At 41.8% G+C, this 22,396-nt stretch overlaps 2 protein-coding genes and 1 long non-coding RNA gene across 9 annotated transcripts in view; 1 reads left to right on the forward strand and 2 right to left on the reverse strand.

Annotated features, from left to right (window-relative positions):
• On the reverse strand, positions 1 to 11,493 carry spata22 (spermatogenesis associated 22). Of its 6 annotated transcripts, none has more exons than XM_008119457.3 (9): positions 11,374 to 11,493; positions 7,569 to 7,627; positions 5,899 to 6,027; positions 5,143 to 5,194; positions 4,940 to 4,990; positions 4,361 to 4,688; positions 3,531 to 3,660; positions 2,503 to 2,600; positions 1 to 424 (listed from the first exon to the last, which is right to left on the reverse strand). In XM_008119457.3, exons 2-9 carry the CDS (start codon positions 7,609 to 7,611, stop codon positions 233 to 235), a joined length of 1,023 nt encoding a protein of 340 aa, XP_008117664.2. In that variant the 5' UTR covers positions 7,612 to 7,627; positions 11,374 to 11,493; the 3' UTR covers positions 1 to 232. The 6 variants fall into 6 exon arrangements, with proteins under 6 accessions (XP_008117664.2, XP_062816448.1, XP_062816452.1 ...); XM_062960378.1 differs by lacking the exon at positions 11,374 to 11,493 and adding an exon at positions 9,659 to 11,253; XM_062960382.1 differs by lacking the exon at positions 11,374 to 11,493 and adding an exon at positions 8,671 to 11,253.
• The window catches only part of LOC134293270 (uncharacterized), a 20,121-nt gene continuing 1,291 nt past the window's right edge, over positions 3,567 to 22,396 (forward strand). The window contains exon 1 of the long non-coding RNA XR_010000286.1: positions 3,567 to 3,701. This is a non-coding gene — a long non-coding RNA (uncharacterized LOC134293270). The remainder of the gene's footprint in view (positions 3,702 to 22,396) is intronic.
• Positions 11,396 to 22,396, reverse strand: part of slc43a2 (solute carrier family 43 member 2) — a 20,632-nt gene continuing 9,631 nt past the window's right edge. The window contains exons 4-14 of one of the 2 annotated variants that reach the window (XM_062960376.1): positions 20,640 to 20,695; positions 20,468 to 20,544; positions 20,040 to 20,132; positions 19,007 to 19,140; positions 18,713 to 18,918; positions 18,140 to 18,286; positions 16,499 to 16,658; positions 16,048 to 16,192; positions 15,108 to 15,181; positions 14,566 to 14,689; positions 11,396 to 12,078 (exon numbers count right to left, since the gene is read on the reverse strand). In XM_062960376.1, coding sequence (XP_062816446.1) covers positions 11,917 to 12,078; positions 14,566 to 14,689; positions 15,108 to 15,181; positions 16,048 to 16,192; positions 16,499 to 16,658; positions 18,140 to 18,286; positions 18,713 to 18,918; positions 19,007 to 19,140; positions 20,040 to 20,132; positions 20,468 to 20,544; positions 20,640 to 20,695 — 1,378 coding nt within the window. In that variant the 3' untranslated portion in view covers positions 11,396 to 11,916. The remainder of the gene's footprint in view (positions 12,079 to 14,565; positions 14,690 to 15,107; positions 15,182 to 16,047; positions 16,193 to 16,498; positions 16,659 to 18,139; positions 18,287 to 18,712; positions 18,919 to 19,006; positions 19,141 to 20,039; positions 20,133 to 20,467; positions 20,545 to 20,639; positions 20,696 to 22,396) is intronic. The other variant, XM_062960377.1, reaches the window with a different exon arrangement.

A 22,396-nucleotide genomic window follows, 5' to 3' on the forward strand; every position in this document is an offset into this window, starting at 1 on the left:
GAAACCGTAACAGAAACAAGTAGTTTATTTTTAAGGTAATTAATAATAATAATAATAATAATAATAATAATAATAATAATAATAAGGTAGCACATAACAAGGATGCTAACAGGACTCATATGAGTCCTAGATGGTCAAAACTTTATAGACATTTCAATTTGTGTCGCTCAAATGATAGACAGCTAGGAATTGAGGCCTTTGCTTCGTCGCTTGAACCTATGGCACAAACGGCCTACACTTCGCGGCTCGTTTTCTCGTATTTGCCCATCTCGAGGTCCGCAACCTGGACAAAATCTTGGAAAGTGTGCTCCTCATCTGCGGTGGCCGGGCGCACTGAAACGCAGCGCAGGAGCTTCTTCTTGGCGTCATAGTTCCCCATGCAGCGGTGGACCCGGCCCCGGATCAGCCTTGGGAGGTCCCGATCCTGACGCCGGTGGAGGAGACACAGTGAGTTCCTTCCTTTGCTTTACCTCTCAAGATCGACTTAAAAGTTCAATTATTGCATTAAATCATTTTAAATGAAAAGGTTGTGTGGGGAATTTTTGATGCAATAGGAAAGTTTGCTAGTGACAAAATAAGGAGCTTTGTCTAGCTTGAGCTCTCCTTTTGGAGAGAACAAGAACTGCTTGTAAATAACGAATCATATTCTAGTCAGTGTCCCAATGTTGGATTTAGTCCAAGACATCGGGAATCACATTTTCATGGGACATATTGATCACTTTCTTGCAGCAAAAATGGGAACCGTCTTCGACCATTGGTTTTCTGATACGGAAGAGGGTTATTAAAAGTAGAAAAGTAGAAATAAAGTGATACTCAATAAAGGGATCCACAAATGAGAGGTTAAAATCAACAGGCTTATAGATTCACTTTGTAGGTGTTTGTGTATATAGGTTATTTTTTGTAGATAAAGGTGTGTTGGTTACTTTTGTATATCATGTATTTTAATTTCCTTTTGTGTTGTAGAATTTTACAAGTATGTTTTTTTTCTTTGTTTGTATGTTTGAATACAAACCATTTACCCAAAAAAAAGAGAGAAAAATTCCAATTTCAAAATGGGTACAAATTTGCATCTACTACAGAAATCATATGTATTTGGGGACGTGTTCCATAAGTGATACGTTAGGACTGTTTGTGCATCATGTGAATGTACAGTTAGGTTATGGGGAAGGCAAAATAGATAATAGATACATTACAGATCATCAAGCATTTCAGATGAAAAGTGATGGCAGTGTAGACTCATAATCCAGTTCAGAGCAGGTAATTTAGATTCAGAGATTGGATTAGATGGTAGAGTAGATCTAGCCTTAGAATCTACATAAGGTGTCTCTTATGTATTTTTGTTGGTGATACTGGAATTAGGGTGCGGCTTACAATAGATGGTGTCTTACAATGGAAGAAATATAGTAATAAGGAAGAACACGCAAGTCGAAACAGGCTGCAGCAGTTTTTTTTGCCTGAGTTGACTGGGAAGAGCAAGTATCTGCCTTCTTTTCCTGGCTAAGTTAGATGAGTGCAAATTACATACAGTGATATCTTGATATAAGAGTTTAATTCGTTCTTGACTGAGCTCTTAACTCAGAATATTTTTCTCTCAAAGCAAATGTTTGCACTGAAATGCTTTAATCCATTCCAGCCCCCAACCACCCTTTTTTTAAAATAAGAAAATGTACTTTATAAAAAATGTATAAATGCACATTCACATGGAACAATAACAAAAAGACAAATCAATTTTAAGATGCTAGAAGCACAAAGTTATGGCACAACGTGAAGAGACAAAAGCATAGTTTTCTTCTTCATCCTGTCCTCGTTCCAGCCTGCCTCCCTCTCTTGCTCTCTTTCTCTCCCTCTCTCATTTCATGAAGCCAAACAGACCAGGAATAAAAACCACACAAAATCAACTAACCCAAAGTTCCGCAAAGCAGACAAGAGATAAGCAGACAGCAATCTCCCAAAGCGAACAAGAGCACGAGACCCAGAGGCCGCTCCCTTGAAACCTTAAAGCCTTGGACTGTAACTCTGGTGCTTGGTCTGCAGTTTTTATGTCGAAGCAAAACCAGGCTGAGCTCATAACTCAAAACACTCTTGTTGGGACACTCTTAAGTTGAAGTTACACTGTACTTTTGCACTTTATTACTTGTTGTAAGAGTGCAGTATTTTTATCCCTCTTCATCTCTCCCAAAGGAGGCTCAAAGCAGCTTTGACTATGAACTCAGTTGCTAATGGAGTAAGCTGAAAGCAAGAGGGGGCATGTTTAACATCAGGGGATACTGGAAATAGGAAACGACACAGGATTGATCAAGAACCATGCCTGCCAAATCGGGACCATGGGAGGGTATGTTGTTATAACTTGTGGCAAGGCTTGTACACATAAGGAAGACAATGCCTGACTCAAAAGTACGTAGGAAAGGGTTGTCTGGACATTGCCCCTAAACACATATTGATTTTACAATTTTTAAAAGCAATATATTAGAATACTTATTTTTGAATGTGGGCAGTACTTACAATCTCATAGAAGACGCATGGCACACTCTCCTTCCCATCACGCAAAAGGAAATTCTTTGCACCATACGGCCCAGGGGTAACTGCAGAATCCAGGACACCTGTATGAGCGAGCAATAAGTAAGTAAATAAACATAAAATACATAGATTAAAAAAATTGTAAAAACATAAACCAAACAGGCTGCAAAATCAATATATAGCGGTAATAAAATGCAAATTGAAAACTCATGATTCAGAGTTGATATAGGTATTATTATTATAATTTATACCTTCTTTTTTCCCTCTAAAAGAGAGACTCAAAGTGGCTTATTGTATTTATTATTATTATTATTATTATTATTATTATTATTATTATTATTATTATTATGTATACCCCACTTTTTATCTTTAAAAAACAGACTCAAGGCAGTTTACAGTATTGTTGTTGTTGTTGTTATTGTTATTATTATTATTATTATTATTATTATTATTATTATTATTATTATTATTTATACCCTGCTTTTTCTCTCTCAGAAAGAGACACAAAGCAACTTACAGTGAAACCAGTACAACTGAAAACCTAAAAGTATACAAACATAACAATAGAATATTCAATTACCATCTTCAAGTTATGTTCTCCCTCCTAGGATTTGAGAGGGATACGAAATAGGATTCATTTAGTGTGGTCTTACTAGAAAAAAAAATCTATAAGCTTCTCTTTGACTTTAAAAAAAAGTTAAAGCTACAAACAAAATGTAACTTTGAGAAAAAAAATCTATTTAAAAAGCAAACTGAAGGACAGTATGTTTAACTCCTGTTAAACTTCACAAACTAGGATAAATTTGAGTTCTAGCCCTTGAAGGAATCAGCTGGCTTTGGTTTAAAATCTCACATACAAATGTGGCAAAATGTATGCTATTGTTTCTACGCAGAAAGGACATTGAGCCGAAATATTACTGGCAGCCGTTGTCTTATTTTGGGGTGATAGCATTCATATTCCCCTGCATGCAAATTGTCATGGCAAACACCAACAAGAATGCTATTGTACTCACCCAAAACCTCAAACAGCAGTGGGGTTTTTTCGGCAAACTGGCTCCAGTGCTTCATACTTTCAATGACAGCAGAGAGAATTCTCAGAGTGTTGCCTTTTTCTTTCAGCTTGGAGTAAAGCACCGGCCCTTTCTTTTGTAAGGAGACAAAGGAAAAGGTCAGAATAGATTCGGGTGAGTCAATACCTTGATACTTTATGTCATTGTAAAAAAAATTGTTAAAAACTGCAAATATGGGAACATAAGACTGATTGTCTGGTTCCCATGTTGGTCTTTGGTATCTTAACCTATGTAGTAGTAGTTGTTGTTGATATTTATTACACACCTCTCCTTGCAGCTATTATGTATGTATGCATGCCATGTTTTCCCAAGGTAGGTTATCGGCCTTCTTCTGTTCCATGGCATTTTGTATAATTATATTGCGTGCATTTTTTCTTAAAGCTGAAAATATGTTAAAATGCAAATAGGTTTGTTTTCAGGTGGGGCCGGTTTTTAATAATAATAATAATAATAATAATAATAATAATAATAATAATAATAATAATAATAAAAAATTGCATTTATTATCTGCCTCTCCTGATGGCTCAAATTGAAGTAGAAAAAAGTCAAAAATGTATGAACATAAAATTGCATAGATAAAAACACCAACTTATTTTTTTAAACATACATCAAACAGAGATGCAGCATTGACATCTAGTAGCAACAGAATGTACATCAAAAGTTGTGAAAACTGCCTTCTCAATGACTTTGCCCAAGAAAGGAAGGTCTGAGACTGGTCTGTAGTTTTTTTAGGTTCAGGGGATCAAGTAATATATGTTATGCATATATTATACCTGCATAGTGTTGTCATCTGAAAACATGGGCTTGTCTGTTTTCTCATCTGCTTCCTGTCGGCAAGGATTGGGTTTAAAGGAGTACGCTGCACCTCTCAGCAAGGTGGATGCGGATGAACCACTTTTTGCCATCGTTCCTGCCTTGTTGCTGCTTTGTGGCAATGCCTTGGGATTCACAGCCAATTTGAGTTGTTTTGGTCCACTTCCCTTCCAGCAATCCGACCTGGTCTCGGGCTGCGAACTCTGTCTGCTTTCTGTTCCTCTCCCAAAAGCAGGAGAAAAGTCATTCCTTTTCCAAATGTTTGCATTGGAACTGTTCTCCTTCAGGCTGTATTGAAAAAAATTGTGTGGATTTATTATTGAAACTTACAAGTTATATACGCATACAGGCAGGGAGCATCTAAATAATAAAGTTGGCTGGGGCCTAGCTATCTTACTAAAGAACTCACTTCCAGCAGACATCTTGTCTCTCTCCTTGCTCACAGGAGGACTCCAGAGCTTCCTATGTGGCTCAGAAAAAGGCATGTCCCTGGGATCCCAACAGAAAAAAAAAACATACATTTTGTAAATCTGACTTACCTCCAGTTCCTTCCTGCTTGTGACGCACTAGACTTTGGGGCATTTTCATGTCTTTAAGAAAAAAGACGGAAGTGTAGGATATGTTAGCATTCAAAGATTCCGTTTTGGAGATAGATAATGGAGAAACATGAGGGTTGGAAATCATGTATAACTTTAAGGAAAGGTACAGACATGATTATACGTGTTTTAGTTCCCCTTCCTACCTTGTTTTCTGCAAGGGAGTTGTTTCCGGCTTGGTGGTTTCCCATCCGAAATCTTTATTAAAGTCAAAAGGACAAAAGGAAGGGTTCATCAAAACCGTGGGATCATGACAGTAAGATACATATCAATTTTGCCTATCAGTCAAAAACAACTCAAAAGCAACACAATGATACAATCCAGCTCAGTCACCTAGGCCTTTTCCTCCGATTTTAGTTGTTTCCTTCTATTTCCTTGCAATGTTTGAAAAGATGTCCTTTGTTCATTCAGATATTGCTCACGCAAAGGATATAAAACTAAACACCATATTGTTTGGAAACTGAAATGATATTGCCTCTGAACATGGCAAACATGTTTACTGTCATTGTTTACAACCCATCGCTTCCCCATTTCTGGGGAAGTTGCAGTGGAATGCAACCAAAGGAGTTGACCTTTGAGGTAGGAGAGTGGGGACTTTATCCCCCTCCTCCAGCCCACCCTTTGACTGCAATGAATGGGATTAATTATTGTTACAATAATTAATGCAGGCAGGGTTTTGCATAGCAGCCTTTTCAAGACAATTCGAGATGACACAGCACTAGAATAGGGAGAGCAGTTGAATGCCTACAACTTGGCATTCAAACCTTCCCCTTAATTCAAGAAGACAAGGAAGGATAGGCCTGCTAGAGGCAGAACTTTCCTTTTGGAGGAGAATCTTTTTCGGAAATGAAAGGAATAGAGATAGGGATGGTTGGAACTGGTCAATAGCTCCCTCTGCTTACCTGCAAGCATGGCAGAAAAATCGAAATTATCAGCATTGTTGTTGGAACTGAGCTCGTTTTGAAGCGGGTTCGATGTGAGCGGCTGCCGGGTCCTTTTTCTCTGGTTGAACAAAGGGACAGGAAGGCAGCCTAAAGTTGGGAGTTGTGGCATAAAAGAGATTGTTAGTCAACCAATCAGCATTTATTAAAACATGCATTCCATTATTATATTATGTTGTTATCATATTATAGTAATATCATATTATGAGAATATTTTTGTTATTATGTTATAATAATATTATATTATTGTTATTTTGTATATACGTGAGTATAAGCCGACCCGAATATAAGCCGCGGCACCTAATTTTACCACAAAAACTGGGAAAACTTATTGACTCGAATATAAGACGAGGGTGGGAAATGCAGCAGCTACGGGTCAAATTAAAAAATAAAAATAGATATTAATAAAATTGCATTATTTGAGGCATCAGTAGGTTAAATGTTTTTGAATATTTATATAAAACTCTAATTTAAGATAATAATAAGACTTTAATAAGATAAGACTGTCCACCTCTGAATGCCTATATACTCAAGTATAAGCCGACCTGAATAGAAGCTGGCCAGGACCCTCACTCAAGTATAAGCCGAGGGGAGCTTTTTCAACCCAAAAAAAAGGCTGAAAAACTAATAATAATAGTAATACTTAATTTTTCTATCCTGCCACTATCTCCCCGAAGGGACTCGGGGCGGCTAACATGGGGCGATGCCCAAAACAAAACAGAATAAAGCAGTTACAACAAATACCAAAATGAAAACAGTAATAACATAAATCAAATCAAATAAACAATTTAAACATTTTAAAAATACAATAAAACACATAAAATCAGAACAAATGAGTAATAATACAGCATCAGCCACTGGAGATAAAAGGGGTCGGCCATATAAAACACAATATCCAAAGCTTTAATAAAGTGCACAAAGTACAAAAACTAGGCTTATACTTGAATATATACAGTATATTATTGCTATATTATTATTGCTGTTATTACTATTTTGTATTTTTAGTAGTACTGTATTATGTTGGTTATTTTGTTATTTTGTAATTATATTATTATATTACTCTTTTATGTTGTTATATTATTACAGTTTATTACTGTTATTATTTTATATTGTTATACTGTTATTTTATATTGTTATTAGTATCATTGTTATTATTAGATTTTACATTATTATTCTTTTATTATGTTATGTTATTATAGCATATTACCATTATTATTATTTTCTTGATATTATATTAGTACAGTAGAGTCTAATTTATCCAACATAAATGGGCCAGCAGAACGTTGGATAAGTGAAAATATTGGATAATAAGGAGGAATTAAGGAAAAGACTATTAAATGTCAAATTACATTATGATTTTACAAATCATAAGCACCAAAACATGTTTTGCAACAAATTGACAGAAAAAGCAGTTTAATACACAGTAACGTTATGTAGCAATTACTGTATATACGAATTTAGCACCAAAACATTGCAATGTATTGAAAACATTGACTATAAAAACATTGACTACTAAAAGGCCGACTGTGTTGGATAATCCAGAATGTTGGATAAGCAAATGTTGGATAATTGAGACTCTACTGTAAATATATATAGATTGAATAATGATTAAATAATAAAATAAAAATAACCTGCTGTAGTCCGGCCGGTATTCTCAGGGAAATTTCTCTTCATGTCTTCGGAAAATAATCTGCACAGAAAAAATAATATATATAAATAATTTAATAATTTATGACTTTAGCTTTGCAATAATACAGATCCTTTATGTGCTCTCTTTCATTTTTATTTAATTTGGGAATGTATATAGCTAGAGAAGAAAAGGCTAGCCTTTAAAAAAGTATTCTTATTATTTATTTACAGAATTATTTTTTTTACTTCGAATTTATTTCACTCCAAGTCTTTCTCTCAGGGACTTGAGCAAAGAGAAAATGACCTCACTCAATTCGCTTGAAACCAAAGAACCAAAAAAGTGACCAAATCCTTTGAAATTAGTGAGGATAAATAAAAATCATCATTATAATGATTATTTTATTTTAATAGCCTTTTGGGAGAGCAAACTAATGTAAAAGGTGTGGGATTTCCCCCCAAAAAATATGTTTAGAAATACATTATTTGTCTGAGGTGGATCCAAGATGGCGGACTGAGGGGAAGAAGGAAGGAAGATGGCCGCCAAAGAAACCAAGAGCCATTTGTTCACTACTTTGGAGGCCTGCCTTCTCTTTTAATGACAATTAACCACGTTGTTATTGTTGGATTTGGGGCCTGCCGTTGTTGTTGCTTTTCCACACAGCTTCCTCCCTCCATTTTGTGGTTTTGAAATTGCCAAAAAATGGCCGCTGTGTTGTTTTTTTTCCCCTACAGACAAAAAGCACACATTTCCGCCATTCATCTTCACATTGGGTTTTCAAAACCCCTCAAAGTGGATTACATCACAATGTAGATGGGGTCTTAGAGGACATCTTTCCCACAGCTTCCTCCCTCCATTTTTTAGCTGGGATTCCTTCCAATGGGAATTGCCTCATAAAGCGCCACAAAATGGCCGCCGTGTTGTTGTTTTTTCCACCCACAGACAAAAGACACACGTTTCCGCCATTCATCTTCACACTGAGTTTTCAAAATCCCAGTCCTAACTGCAAAGTCGACACAAGATGGATCTATGCTGCCGTATAATCCTAAAATCATCTAGATTCAGAAACTGGATTAAATTGCAGTGTAGATGGAGCTGCAGAGGACCTCTTTCTCAGTTTCTTCTTCTTGCCACGGCCACCATTTTTGCTTTTTTAATGTTTCATTGCCCTTCGCCACACAGACATATCGAATAGAGGCTTGCTAAATTCCTATTATTATTATTATTATTATTATTATTATTATTATTATTATTACACAGCAAACAAGATAGATATGCTGGATTTCATATCACAAAATCACAAGTCGAACACTTCCCAAGTGTCTAGGACTGTCTAAGATTATTATTATTATTATTATTATTATTATTATCAGGGTCAGAGACATGAAAGCACCATTGTTTAAGATACATGTGGCCTCTTCCTTGCACTTCTTTATTCGAGTCAAACTGCTAAATAATAATAATAATAATAATAACCAATAATAATAATAATATGATGATGATGATGAATTGAATGCAAATTGTAGTCTGGGCCTTCCTCATTCTACTAAATTATTATTATTAGTGACTGGCCCTGCAATGAATTGAATGCTAATTGTTATCATGGCCTTCTATATTCTAATCAAGTTGCTAAATAAATAATAATAATAATAATAATAATAATAATAATAATAATAATAATGAATTAAATGCAAATTGTAGTCTGGGCCTTCCTCATCCTACTAAATTATTATTATTAGTGACTGGCCCTGCAATGACTTGAATGCCAATTGTCATCAGAGCCTTCTTTAAACTGCTAAATAGTAATAGTAATAATAATAATAATAATGCCAATTGTCATCAGGGCCTTCTTTAAACTATGTAATAATAATAATAATAATAATAATAATAATAATAATAATAATAATAATAATGCCAATTGTCATCAGGGCCTTCTTTATTCTAGTCATAATAAACAATAATAATAATATGATTTTTTGAATGCAAATTGTAGTCTGGGCCTTCCTCATCCTACTTAAATTATTAAACCATTATTATTATTGTTGTTGTTAGATACACAAGATAATCCACAGCAAACAAGATCACTATGCTGACTTTTGTACTGGATCACGTCGGACACTTCCCGAGTGTCTAGGACTGTGTGATGTATCGGCGAATAACATGTGCGGATCGGAATAGTAATAATTATGATAGTAATAATTACTATTATTATTACTATTATTATTATTTGGCCCTCCAGTGAATGGAATGCCAATTTTCATGATGGTTCTCTGGCGCCCCCTGGTGGCCACGCTCTTCCATAGTCCTGCATAAAAAGAGCCCATCATCTCTGGCTCTTTTTATGCATTTCATCTGGCACTTTTGTTTTGTTTTTTTGCCATGCTGGGATGACAAAGGCAACAACGCCAATCCTGGAGTTGGAAAAAGGGGATCCCTTCCAACTCAATAATAAGGTTTTTAAGCAGAGGCTGAATGGCCATCTGTTGGGAGGGATTGGATGGTGCCTCAATGGCAAAACAGGGTTGGGACAGGAGAGACTTTTTTGGAGGGGGGTCCCCTCCAACTCTAGCATTCAATAATAATAATACAATAATAATAATATCTAGTTTGCTGTGTCATACTATGTTGTGTCAATAATAATATCTAATGATGATTGAATCTCCTTCTCTAGAGCTTTTTAAGCAGAGGCTGGGTGGCCATCTGTTGGGAGGGATTGGATGGTGCCTCAATGACAGAACAAAGGGTTGGGATCGGAGAGGGTCTACTCCAACTCTAACATTCAATATTAATAATAGATAATGATGATGGCATCTCCTTCTCTAGAGGTTTTTAAGCAGAGGCTGGATGGATGGCCTTCTATAGGGAGGGATCGGATGGTGCTTTTCCTGTGTGACAGAAGGGATTGGATAGCCATCTTTGGGGGAATCCCTCCAACTCTAGTATTCAATAACAATAGTTAATGGTGATTGCATCTCTTTCTCTTTTGAAGCAGAGGCTGGGTGGACCTCTGTCGGGAAGGATCAGATGGTGCTTCAGTAGGAAGGGAAGGGATTCTTCCAAGTATAGGATTCAATTATAACCATGTAATGAAGTACGAATTTTGGTTTATAGATGTTAAAAGGGTAAGTATTACAGTTATTGCATCTCTGTACTGGTTGCCATGGCTGGTTGCCATGGAGAAGTAGGCGGAGCCAACTGCCGTTTAGTTGAAGTGCAGAGTTTAAAAAAGAGAGTCAGTCTGTGCTCTGATGAGGCACAGGGAAGATTGATTCCAAGTTGATGGGATCAAGGAGACTCAATTGTTCATTTTGAGTCGGTTTTAAATAAGTTTGGTGACTTATTTAATGTAGTCTGTGACTTGGTAAGGCACAGAGAATCTGTGATAGTATATCACAGGGGTGACTGTGGTTTGAAGTCACTGGATAGTCCAAGTTTTGAAGTAACAGTTAGAAAGGAGCAGAGGAATAGGTTTTAACTAATTTAAGTAAAAGAAGTGATACTTTAGAGTTTCATTCATCTCATTCTAGTATTGTAACTGTTAATAAGAATACCTCTACGTGAGAAACAACATAGTAACCACCAAGCTTGTGCCTGAATAAACTTGTTATTGTTCTTCCAACATCTAAGCCTCTGTCGCATATATTCTAAACGAAGTTACGCTACCCTTTAAAGTAAAAGGTCTCCTCCCTGAGTCTTTCGTGGTTTGGTGGCAGTCGTTATTAGTTCTTTACAAATTTGGGGAAGTGGGTAGGATAAAAAGATTCCCCCTGCCTGAAAGAACCTTAGCCGATATTAAATCTCTTACAAACCATAATAAGCACAAGAGGCAAGTTTGGCTGTATCCTTGGCTTTTTTTTTTTTGTATAAAAGAGAAACACATCAGAGCAGACAGTGATGTTGTTGTTTTGGCGGTACCAGGGTTGTGATTGGCAGTGGAGCGAGCGGGCACTGCTTCCCACCCTGAGCCACCAGGAGGCGCTGCTGGGCCGCCGATTGGAGCCGAGGAGTGTGGATGGATGTGCAAAGTGTGCAGCAAGCAGCGTGCCATGCAGTCCATCAGTCAGTCGCCCCCGTATTCTTTCTTGTTTATCCCAGAAAAGAGAGAGAAAGAGTCCGTACATTCACTTCCTGTCACAGTGCAGCAGAAGGGGAGGCATCAAAGGGAAGCGGTCTGCGTCCTGCGCAGATCCAGGCCAAAGTGGAGGAGGGAGAAGTGGAATAGGAGACATCCCCACCCCTTCCATGGAGGAGGGAGGATATGCAGAAATGGGGGCCACCACCAGTAGAGTCAGAGAGAGAAAAGGGGGACACCCATCTCCATCAAGCCAGGCCAGTCTCAGGCGACGTTTGTCCTAGACAAAGGCCTCCTGGTCGGGGGTCCCGTTGACTTTGCAGAAGAGCTTGTCCTCCTCTGCTTTCTGCCGCTTCTCCCTCTCGAGGCGCCTCCGGAAGCAGATTAAATACAGTGGGAGGCAGAAGCCCAGCAGGCTCAGCCCCAGGAGGCCCACATTCACCTGGGAAAGAAAGGAATACAAGGAAGGGGTCAGCATGGGAAAGCAGGGGCCTCACCCCATGCAGCAGCAACCCTTTCTTCCTCCTCTGTTGCTGTTCTGCACCAGGGATCTTTTTGCCTTATCATCATCAACAACAAGAGCCCTGGGAGCCCTGAATAAATGCCACCCTTTTGTAGCTTATGATTAAATATTATTTACATATTGATTATTGTTGTTGCTGTTATTTGGTTTTCTCCACGTACTCCAAAACACTTTAGCCCTGAACAAACGCCACCCTTTTGTGGCTTATGATTACATATTATTAAGGCATATTATTATTATTATTATTATTTTGGTGACTGATTTCCTTAATTTGGGATTGCCCTCTTTCTCCATTCTATTTTCATAGTACAGTAGAGTTTCACTTATCCAACATAAACGGGCCGGCAGAATGTTGGATAAGCGAATATGTTGGATAATATGGAGGCATTAAGGAAAAGCCTATTAATCATCAAATTAGGTTATGATTTTACAAATTCAGCACCAAAACATGTTAGACAACAAATTTGGCAGAAAAAGTAGTTCAATACGCAGTAATGCTATGTAGTAATTACTGTATTTATAAATTTAGCACCAAAATATGATATATTGAAAACATTTGACTACAAAAATGCGTTGGATAATCCAGAACGTTGGATAAGCGAGTGTTGGATAAGTGAGACTCTATTGTATTTTTACTCCTTAGCCATATATAGTCTTTAGGTGTATGCCTCCTCCAGCACCTTAATAGGATAATAGTCCCTGGTACCTACCTCTTTCTTAATTTGTATTTTACAAAACTATTTGCACTTTTCTGGCCCACTACCCCTTTTAGGAGCTAACCCAGGTTTTATCAAAGTGTGCTAATTGTTTATTGGTATATGTGATTTTGTTTATGATTTGTTTTTATTGTTGAGTTTTATATTGCTTGTTGCCTGGGCTTGGCCCCATGTAAGCAGCCCCGAGTTCCCTCGGGGAGATGCGGTGGGGTATAAAAATAAAATAATAATAATAATAATTATTATTATTATCATTATTATAGATTTGTACATAACACAGAACACAAGCACATTAAGTCCAAGTGTCTGGGCTTAGTCTCTGAATATTGGGCTCTTCCAAAGGCCTGGGATATTAAGAGATATTTTCACAGTTCCGAGAAGTGCCGTATTCTACAGCATGTGGATTAATGTTCTGTCCAAATTAAGGCTTTTCAGGGTTTCTTGGAATGCCTCCAAATTATTACATTTATTACTGTTATTTGGCTTTTCCTCACCTTCTCCAAATTGTTTAGCTCTGAACAAATGTCAACCTTTGTGGCTTATTATTGAATAGTATTTTGGTCTACAACTCCCAGAAGTCTCAGCCAGTTTACCAACTATTAGAATTTCTGGGAGTTGAAGGCCAAAACATCTGGGGACCCACAGGTTGAGAACCACTGCTACTGTATATAGAATCATACAATAATAGAGTTGGAAGAGACCACGTGGGCCATCTAGTCCAACCCCCCGCTATGCAGGAAGCACACAATCAAAGCACCCTTAACAGATGGCCGTCCAGCCTCTGTTTAAAAGCTTTAGAGGGCTTCCACTGGACTCTGAGGCAGAGAGTTCCACTACTGAACAGCTTGTACGGTTAGGAAGTTTTTCCTAATGTTCAGGTAAGATCTCTTCTCCTATCATTTGAATCCATTGCCCCTAGTCTGAATTTCAAGGGCAGCATAGAATCATAGAGTTGGAAGAGACCTCACAGGCCATCCAGTCCAACCTCCTGCCAAGAAGCAGGAAAATGATATTCAAAGCAGCCCCAACAGATGGCCATCCAGCCTCTGCTTAAAAGCCTCCAAAGAAGGAGCCTCCACCACACTCCGAGGCAGAGAGTTCCACTGCTGAACAGCTCTCACAGTGAGGAAGTAGTTCCTAATGTTCAGGTGGAATCTCTTTTCTTGCAGTTTAAAGCCGTTGTAATGCATCCTAGTCTCCAGGGCAGCAGAAAACAAGTCTGCTCCCTCTTCCTTAGGACACTCTTTCACACATTTATACATGGCTCATGTCTCTTCATAGGGATTCATGGACTCGATGTTTGATCATTTTAATTGGACACAGTGTGATTCCAGGTGAAGAGGTCTGACCATAGCAGAATACAAAGGCACCATGACGTCTCTCGATCTGGACATTAGACTCTTGGATACAACTCAACATCCCATTGGCTTTTTGAGCTGCTGCACCACACTCTTGGCTCAGGTTCAACTTGTTCACGAAGATGCCAACATCTTTCTTAGACAAACCAAGTGTTTTCCATTCAGTATTTTTGCATTTCTTTTTTTTTCTGAATATGGCCCATATTATTATTATTATTATTATTATTATTATTATTATATTCTGCTTTTTCCTCTCTGAAAGCAAAGAAATCCTTTTTGGAGGGACTAAGGGTCCATTGGCCCCACCCCCTTGGCCCCCCTCCCTCTCTTACCCAGAGGGGGTCTCCTTGGAGGGGCCCCATCATGGCCACGAAGAGGGGCTGCTGCAGGAGAGCAAAGAGGGCGCTGACCAGTGACTGCAGCCCCGTCAGGCTCCCAAACTGTGTTGAGGGGTAGCTGTGGGGGGGAAAAGTCAAGGGGGTGTTAAAAGTCAGCTCAGGACACCAAGGGATTGGGGGGGGGAGGAAGGGAACCTGAGCCTGGGAATAATCCCTGCCAGGAGGGAGGAATGTTGTTGTTGCTGCTGTCGCTCCTCTCCTTTCTTCCTCCTCCTCTTGCAGTTGAGCAACGCGTTTCGCTTGGGAAACCAGGACAGTGGACGTGGGCCAAGACGCTCATTGATACCATTATTATTAATAATAATATATCGTGAGAAACACGCCCTGTGTTCCCTTCCTTGTCAGCCCCAGCCAAGTTGAGACCAGATTGAAGCCTTGGCAAAGGAGGAGGAGGAAGAGGCTTGCAGAGCAGCACTTTCGGTCTGGGTCATTATTATGATAAAATGTGAGAAAAGGGCTCTCAAAGAGGGACTTACACTGCAGCATAGAGCCCTCCCACGGCGGAATGGATGAAGCCCCTCACGACAGTGTGCAGGATGAAGGACAGGATCTGCAAAGGGGAAAAGAGGGAAGGGGTCACCAAAAGGCAGGGGTCCGGTCCCTGTTTTTGGGATGGATCAAGCCAAGGATCGCAACAGAGTCTTTCCCCAAAAGAGGCAGCCAGAGTTGACATACTTAGGAGCCATGCTTAGGAGCTTGGGTGGCCATCTGTTGGGAGGGATCGGATAGTGCCTTCCCTCCTTCCAGCCCAGTTGGGCTGACTCTAGGATTCTATAATAATCAGCCTCCGGTGGCCTAGGGGATAAAAGCCTTGTGACTTGAAGGTTGGGTTGCTGACCTGAAGGTTGCCAGGTTCGAATCCCACCCGGGGAGAGTGCGGATGAGCTCCCTCTATCAGCTCCAGCTCCATGTGGGGACATGAGAGAAGCCTCCCACAAGGACATCAAAAACATCAAAACATCCGGGCGTCCCCTGGGCAACATCCTTGCAGACGGCCAATTCTCTCACTCCAGAAGCAACTCCAGTTGCTCCTGACACGAAAAAAAAAAAATCATCTTTGATCATCTTTGATTGACGACAGAATCTCCCTTCCCTGGCTGAATGGCCATCTGTCAGAGGTGCTTTGATTGAGCCTGATCTGCCTGGCAGAAGGTGGCTAGATTGGATGATCCCTTCCAATGCTATGATTCTATGATAGGGATGGATTTGTAGCAAGAGGTGGGATTGGCCTTCTGTTGGGAGGGATCAGATGGTGCTTTCCCTGCCTGGCACGCTGGGGTTGGACTAAATGGCTTCTGGAGGCTCTCTTCCAATTCTAGGATTCTATGACAGGCTGGAGGGCCATCTGTTGAGAGGGGTTTGATAGTGTCCCTCGGTGACAAAGGGGGAAACCCTTCCCGCAGAGCCCAGACTCACCTGCAAAGGCAGGTTGGGGACCAGGCAGGTGACCCCGAAGCCTACCAGCAGGAGGTTGGTGAAGGCAAAGGCCCGGGTGGCGTTGGTCACCTTCTGGATCTGCCGGTCGCGGCGGGGCTTCGGCTTCTTGGGCTTCTGTCCGGCCCTGAAGACAGAAAGGTGAGGAGGGGCCAGTCAGGGGACCCTTATCAGCCCCCTCCCTTGGACAGCCTTGTGCTCTCAATGGGAATGCTCTCCTTGCTTGCCCCACTGACCTAGATCCAGAGCCAGGGAGGCACCGCTTTCCCCCAAAGGAGCCCCAAGGAGTGGCATGTTGAGGCTGGGACCTGCCCTTGTGGAGGAGGACCAGGAAGGCCAAGACTGACCTCCAGCCCAGTGACCCACTTCCAGGTTCAAAAGGCGGGCTCCCCGTGGCATCAGGCAATGGGAGGAAAGGAGAGGGGATACCTACTGTGGGTCCTTCTCCTCGGCTGCTGTCTCCTCCTCCTCCTCCTCCTCGGCCCCTTCGGCCACACAGTCCTTCAGCCGCCAGTCCATGATGTAGCCGATGACAGGAGCCGTCAGGAGGCAGAGCAGCTGCAGGACCCCAAAGATGGAGGAGTAGAGGCTGACTGCAAAGAGGGAAGGAAGGAAGGAAGAAGGGAAGGAAGGATGGAAAAAAGGAAGGATTGAAGAATGCAAGTTTGGATGCATGGAAGAACGGAAGATGGAAGGAAAGAAGGGTGAAGGGTAGGAAGGGAAAAATGGATAGATAGAAGGAAGGATTGAAGGAGAGGAGGGGAGGAAGAAATGATGGAAAGTAAGAAGGAAGCATGGATGGATAGAAGGAAGGAGGGAAGAGGAAGAACGGATGCATGGATTGAAGGAAACAAGATGGAGGGGAAGAAGAATGGATGCACGAATGGAGAGAAGGAAGGATTCAAGAAAGGGAGGAGAGGACAGAGGGAGAATGGAAGGAAGCATAGAGGGAACAAAGATGGAAGGAAGGAGGGGAAAGAGGGAAGGAGGAAAAGAAAGGATGGATGGATGGAAGGAGGGGAGGAAGTAAGATGAAAGGATGGATGGAGATAAGGACAAAGGGATGGATGGAAGGAACAAGGAAAGGAAGGAAGAGCCATGTCAGAGCAAACAGGTGACACATTCGCACACATTCACAGACACACAAAACCTTGCCTCTTCCAGTGGAGAAGGGGCTGCCTTATTACGTATATTATTAGCTTTATTCCAAAAGGACTCAGTGTGGCCAACACACATAACCAAATTGTTAAAATAAGACACAAAACTCCCCACCCCACCCTCTATCCCCTCTTTTTTTTCTTTCCCTTTTTTTTCTTTTTTCTTCTTTCCTTCTCCTTTTCTTTTCATTTCCGCTTTTCCGCTTTTTTCCCTTCCTCCCCCCCCCCCCAATCCACTAAGGTGGTTTTTCTTTTTAAGCTATTTTATGTATATAATATTCAATAAAAATTTGTTTAAAAAGTAAAACACAAAACTTACATATATATGTGTGTGTGTATATATATATATATATTATTTATTTATATATTTATTTGTGGGTGGATTCAGAAGTTGAAAAATGCACGACATGCCAATCGAAGCCCACCATCTCCACTTTCTCCTGCTTCCAACTATGGGCCCCCCTTCCCCCTGCCCTTTATTCTCTGGCCGATCTGGGGTCTTGGGGCCAATGGGGAGAGCAGAGTGCCTCCAATGCAAAAAGCTGCTCTCAAAGGAGAAGTGCGGGAGCCTCTCTCCCCCTCCTCCTTCTCCTCTTTCTGCCTGTTGTTTTGCCTGAAAGCGGCTCTCGATTCCTGGGCACCAGACTCAACAGGCCCAGACTGGATCCCGCTGCTCTGCAGGAGGCCAAGGCTGGGCCCGGAGACTCCCTGCCAAGCGCTGGCTCCCTTCCAGCCGCTATAAATCCCAGCCCTGACTCAGAGGAAGGAGGGGAGGCCGGGTGGACTCCTCCAGCCCTCCATTGCCCCCTTCTCTGGCTCTGCTCCTCTCCATTTGTGCACTCCAGACCCTTCTGCTCTGCTAAAGGGCAAGGCTTCCTCCTCCTATGTCAGCTTCCCTGGCCCCCAGGACCACCCACCGGTCTCCAGGTCGCCATCCACCAGGTGCTCCAGGATGTTGTTCATGGCCCCCATGTAGAAGATGAGGCGCAGTTGGGTGACGCACATGGTGACCAGGCTGAGAAGCAGGATGGGGCTGAAGAGGCTGCGCAGGAAAGACGGGGAGTCTGAGGAAGGGAAGCAAGGATGGAGGGATGGAAGGAAGGAAGGGGAAAGGAAAAAATGAAGGGGAAAAGGAAGGAAAAAAGAAAGGGAAGAGAGAGGAGGAGGAAGGGGGAAAGAAGAGGTGGGAAGGAGGAGAAAAAAGCAAGTAGAGAGAAAAGGGAAGGAAGGAAGGAAGGACAGGCAGAAAGAAGGAAAAGGGAAGGAAGGAGAAAGAGAAGAAAGGAAGGAAGGAGAGGGAAGGGATGGGAGTAGTAATCAAAGGAATGGAACAAGAGGGAAGGAAAGAAGGAGCAGAAAAGAGAGTTAGTCCATAAGGCCCATCCGCAGCTCCATTCCCTGCACCCAGTGTGGGCCACCTCACCCAGCGTGGGCCACCCGCTCCACATTGTGTGCCTGCCCATCTCCCAGGTCATTCCCCCTCCCCTCACCGTTGCTGTGGGCCTGGGTCTTGACCTCCAGGTGGAGCGTGGAGAGGCAGAGGGGGTTCCCGCCTTGCAGGGGGGGCGCCTCCTTCTGGCCGCCCTTCAGGGAGCCCCCCAAGCTAAGCCGCCGGCCCACCGTGGTCACCTGCCGGTAGAACTGCTTCCCGGTGATCTTGTGGTCAAAGCCCAGCCAGCTGAACTTGATCTTCACCCTTCCAGGAGACAGGAAACAAAAAGACAATGGCAGGGGGCCACCCTGGGCGGAAGAGGGGTAGAGTGTCCCAAGGACCCTCTACTCACGTGTAGTCCATGTCTTCGGGGCCCGGAAAGGGTTCCAGGGGCCAGTTGAAGAAGCAGTTGAAGAAGACCAGTCCTGCGCAACAGGCCCAGACCGTCAGGATGAGGATGAAGGAGACCCCAAAGTCATAGATCACCTGGAGGAGAGGAGAGGAGAGGGGAAGGGGGCCATGAGGGCAACATTAGGACTGGATGGCTTTTTCACTGTGTCTTTCCTTCCCTTCTCTCCTCTTCCTTTCCTTCATTTCCTCCGGGCTTCTCTCCCCTCTTTCATTCCTTCCTCCACTCCTTCCTTCCCTTTCCTCTCCTTCCATTATTTCCTTCTGCCATTCCTTCCCTCCCTCCTCTTTCTCTCTCCTTCCCTCCGTGATTTTCTTCCCTCTCTTTCATTCCTCCCTTCTCTTCCTTCCTCCCCTTCTTTCTCTTCTTCTTTCCTTCTCGGCCCTTCCTTCCGTTCTTCATTCTCTTTCCTTCCTTCCTTCCTTTTCTCCTTCCTTCCCTCCATACTTCTCTTCCCGCTTTCATTCCTTTCTCTGCTTTCTTTTCCATCCTCCCTTTCCCTCTTCTCTGCCCTTCCTTCCCTCCCTCTTTGTTCTCTCTCCTTCCCCTTTTTCCTTCCTTCTATCTTCCTTTCACGCTTCTCTTCCCTCCTTCCATTTCCTTCCCTTTTTCCTTCTCCGCCTTTCCTTACCTCCTTCCGTTCCTCCGTGCTTCCCTCTTTCATTCAGTCTTCCCTCTCCTTCCTTCCTCCTTCCTTCCCTTCTCTCTCTGCTTCCTTCCTTTTTTCTTCCTTCTTTGTCCTTCCTTATATCTTTCTCACTCCTTTTCTCCTTCTTTCCTTCTCTGCCCTTCCTTTACTCCCTCTTTCTCTATCCTCGCTTCCTTTCCTCTCATTCCCTATTTTCTTCCTTCCTCCCACCTTCTCTTCTTTCCTTTTCTGCCCTTCCTTAGCATCTTTTCCTCCATGCTTCTCTTCCCACTTTCATTCCTTCTTCCCTTCCCTTCTTCCTTCCCATCTGGCCCAAGGCGGGCTCACCTTGATGGCGGGGAAGGTGACAGCGGAGGAAGCGTAGGAACCGATCATGAGGGCGATGAAGGTGGAGCGCAGGTCCCCAAACATGTTGGGCAGCTGGAAAAGGACGGAAATAGGGATGATGAGAAGGGCCACCTCAAAGGGACTGGGGTCTCGCCCTCTCTTCTGATCCCATTTCCCATAGAGTTTCAATGGACGTCAAGGGCCCCGTCTTCCCCCAGATTCCTGCAAAGAGCCCCCCCCCCCCGCCAAATGCTTCCTCTCTCTCTCAATCTCTTTCTGTCTGAGATGCAATGCAGCAGTGTCCTGAAATGACCCCACAGCAGAAGAGGCAGCCCTTCCTTTGCAAAGGCCTGGCTTCTCCTTTTTTCAGGGGGAAAGACAAAGACAAGGAAGGGGGACAGTGGGAGTTGGGGAGGGGTCTCCTTTACCGTGAGGGAGGTGAAGGTCATGCACATGCCTCCGAAGCCGTTCAGGGCCAGCGAGAGGAAGATCAGCACCGAGAGTGCTGTGCAAAAGAAGGGAGAAAGGAGCGGGGCTCAGAGGCAGGTCTTGGGGGGCCCGATGGGTGCATCTTTAGATCCCCCCCAATACAATACTTACAGTCCGGGTTGCTGGCTCCATAGGCAATCATCATGCAGGAAGCGGCGAAGCAGGCACTGCACGGCAGGAAGAAAAAAGTGGTAGCATATCAGGCTCAGGCAGCACAAAAAGGGGATATGGCGACCATTCCAAAATCATTCTTGGTAGGGACTTATACTGTTCTTATATATTATTATATTTTTTTATTATGACACAGCAAACAAGATAGATATGCTGGATTTCATATCACAAAATCACAAGTCGAACACTTCCCAAGTGTCTAGGACTGTGTGATGTATTTTTGGATGATGCGCGTAGATCCCAGCAGGGTGGCCTTTTGCAGCTGGCAGATCGTAATTTTCATTATTATTATTATTATTATTATACTAGTTTTGAAGCCAATCTGGATTACATTATATTATTATTACCATTATTATTATACTGGTTCTGAAGACAATCCAGATTACATTCTATATTATTATTATTACACTTCTGAAAACATTACATTATTATTTTATTATTCTTGTTCTGAAGACAATCTGGATTACATTACATTATTATTATTGTATGACACAGCAAACAAGGTAGATATGCTGGATTTCGTATCACAAAATCACAAGTCGAACACTTCTCAAGTGTCTAGGACTGTGTGACGTATTTTTGGATGATGCGCGCAGATCCCAGTAGGGTGGCCTTTTGCAGTTGCAGTTACTATTATTATTATTACTACTACTACTACTACTACTATACTTGTTCTGAAGACTATCTGGATTATATTATTGTTGTTTTGAAGCCAATCTGGATTACATTATATTATTATTGACACAACGACATAGTCTGACACAACAAGCAAGATAGATATGCTGGATTTCGTATCACAAAATCACAAGTCGAACACTTCCCAAGCGTTTAGGAATATGTGATGTATTTTCGGATGTATTATTATTATTATATTTGAAACACAACAAGATGAGTCCACAGCAGAGTTTTGTATTATTATTTATTATTATTATTATTATTATTATTATTATTATTATTATATACTAGGTCTGAAGCCAATCTGGATCGGAGCTCCTGATGCACTATACAAAACAAAAGAATTATTATCCTCCAGGAATGTTTTGATGTGTTTCAAGTTCACCTTGAAGAGAGCCCATAGGTTTCAGGAACTAATTTTTAGTTTTAATTAACGAAATGCATCCATCGAGTCAATCTCTGGATGATGAAAGACGGAGACACCTCTAGCCAGGAAAATGCCACTGCTGCCTTGCGCTGCTCCCCGGGTAAAGAGAAAAGGCTTTGGGTTTTTGTTGCAGAGTGTGCTAAGGGAGGTGGGCTTCCAAGGGGTTCCCCCCTAACCCCCATATGCCCTCCCAGCCCCCTCTGCAGTCTGAGAGCCTTTCCTTCATGCATTTGGGTCAATTACCATGGTATTTGGGTCAGTGGCTGCAAACAACAGCAATTGCCTGCCAATTTGGGGCAGGAAGTGGGGCGCTTTGTCCACAGGAAGGAGGGGGTGGCCAGCAAGGAATCATTATTATAACTATTATGTCTGTATTACTATATTATAATATTATATTATTATTATATTACTATATTATTATTCTATATTGATTTATTAAATTATATTATACTATTATATTATAATTCCATTACTATATTATAACATATTATAATAATTATATTATATTGCTATATTATATTATTGGGTGGTTGTATGTTTTCCGGGCTGTATAGCCATGTTCCAGAAGTATTCTCTCCTGATGTTTCGCCCACAT

Source organism: Anolis carolinensis, unplaced genomic scaffold, assembly GCF_035594765.1.
Source record: "Anolis carolinensis isolate JA03-04 unplaced genomic scaffold, rAnoCar3.1.pri scaffold_7, whole genome shotgun sequence".
Classification (NCBI taxonomy): Eukaryota; Metazoa; Chordata; class Lepidosauria; order Squamata; family Dactyloidae; genus Anolis; species Anolis carolinensis.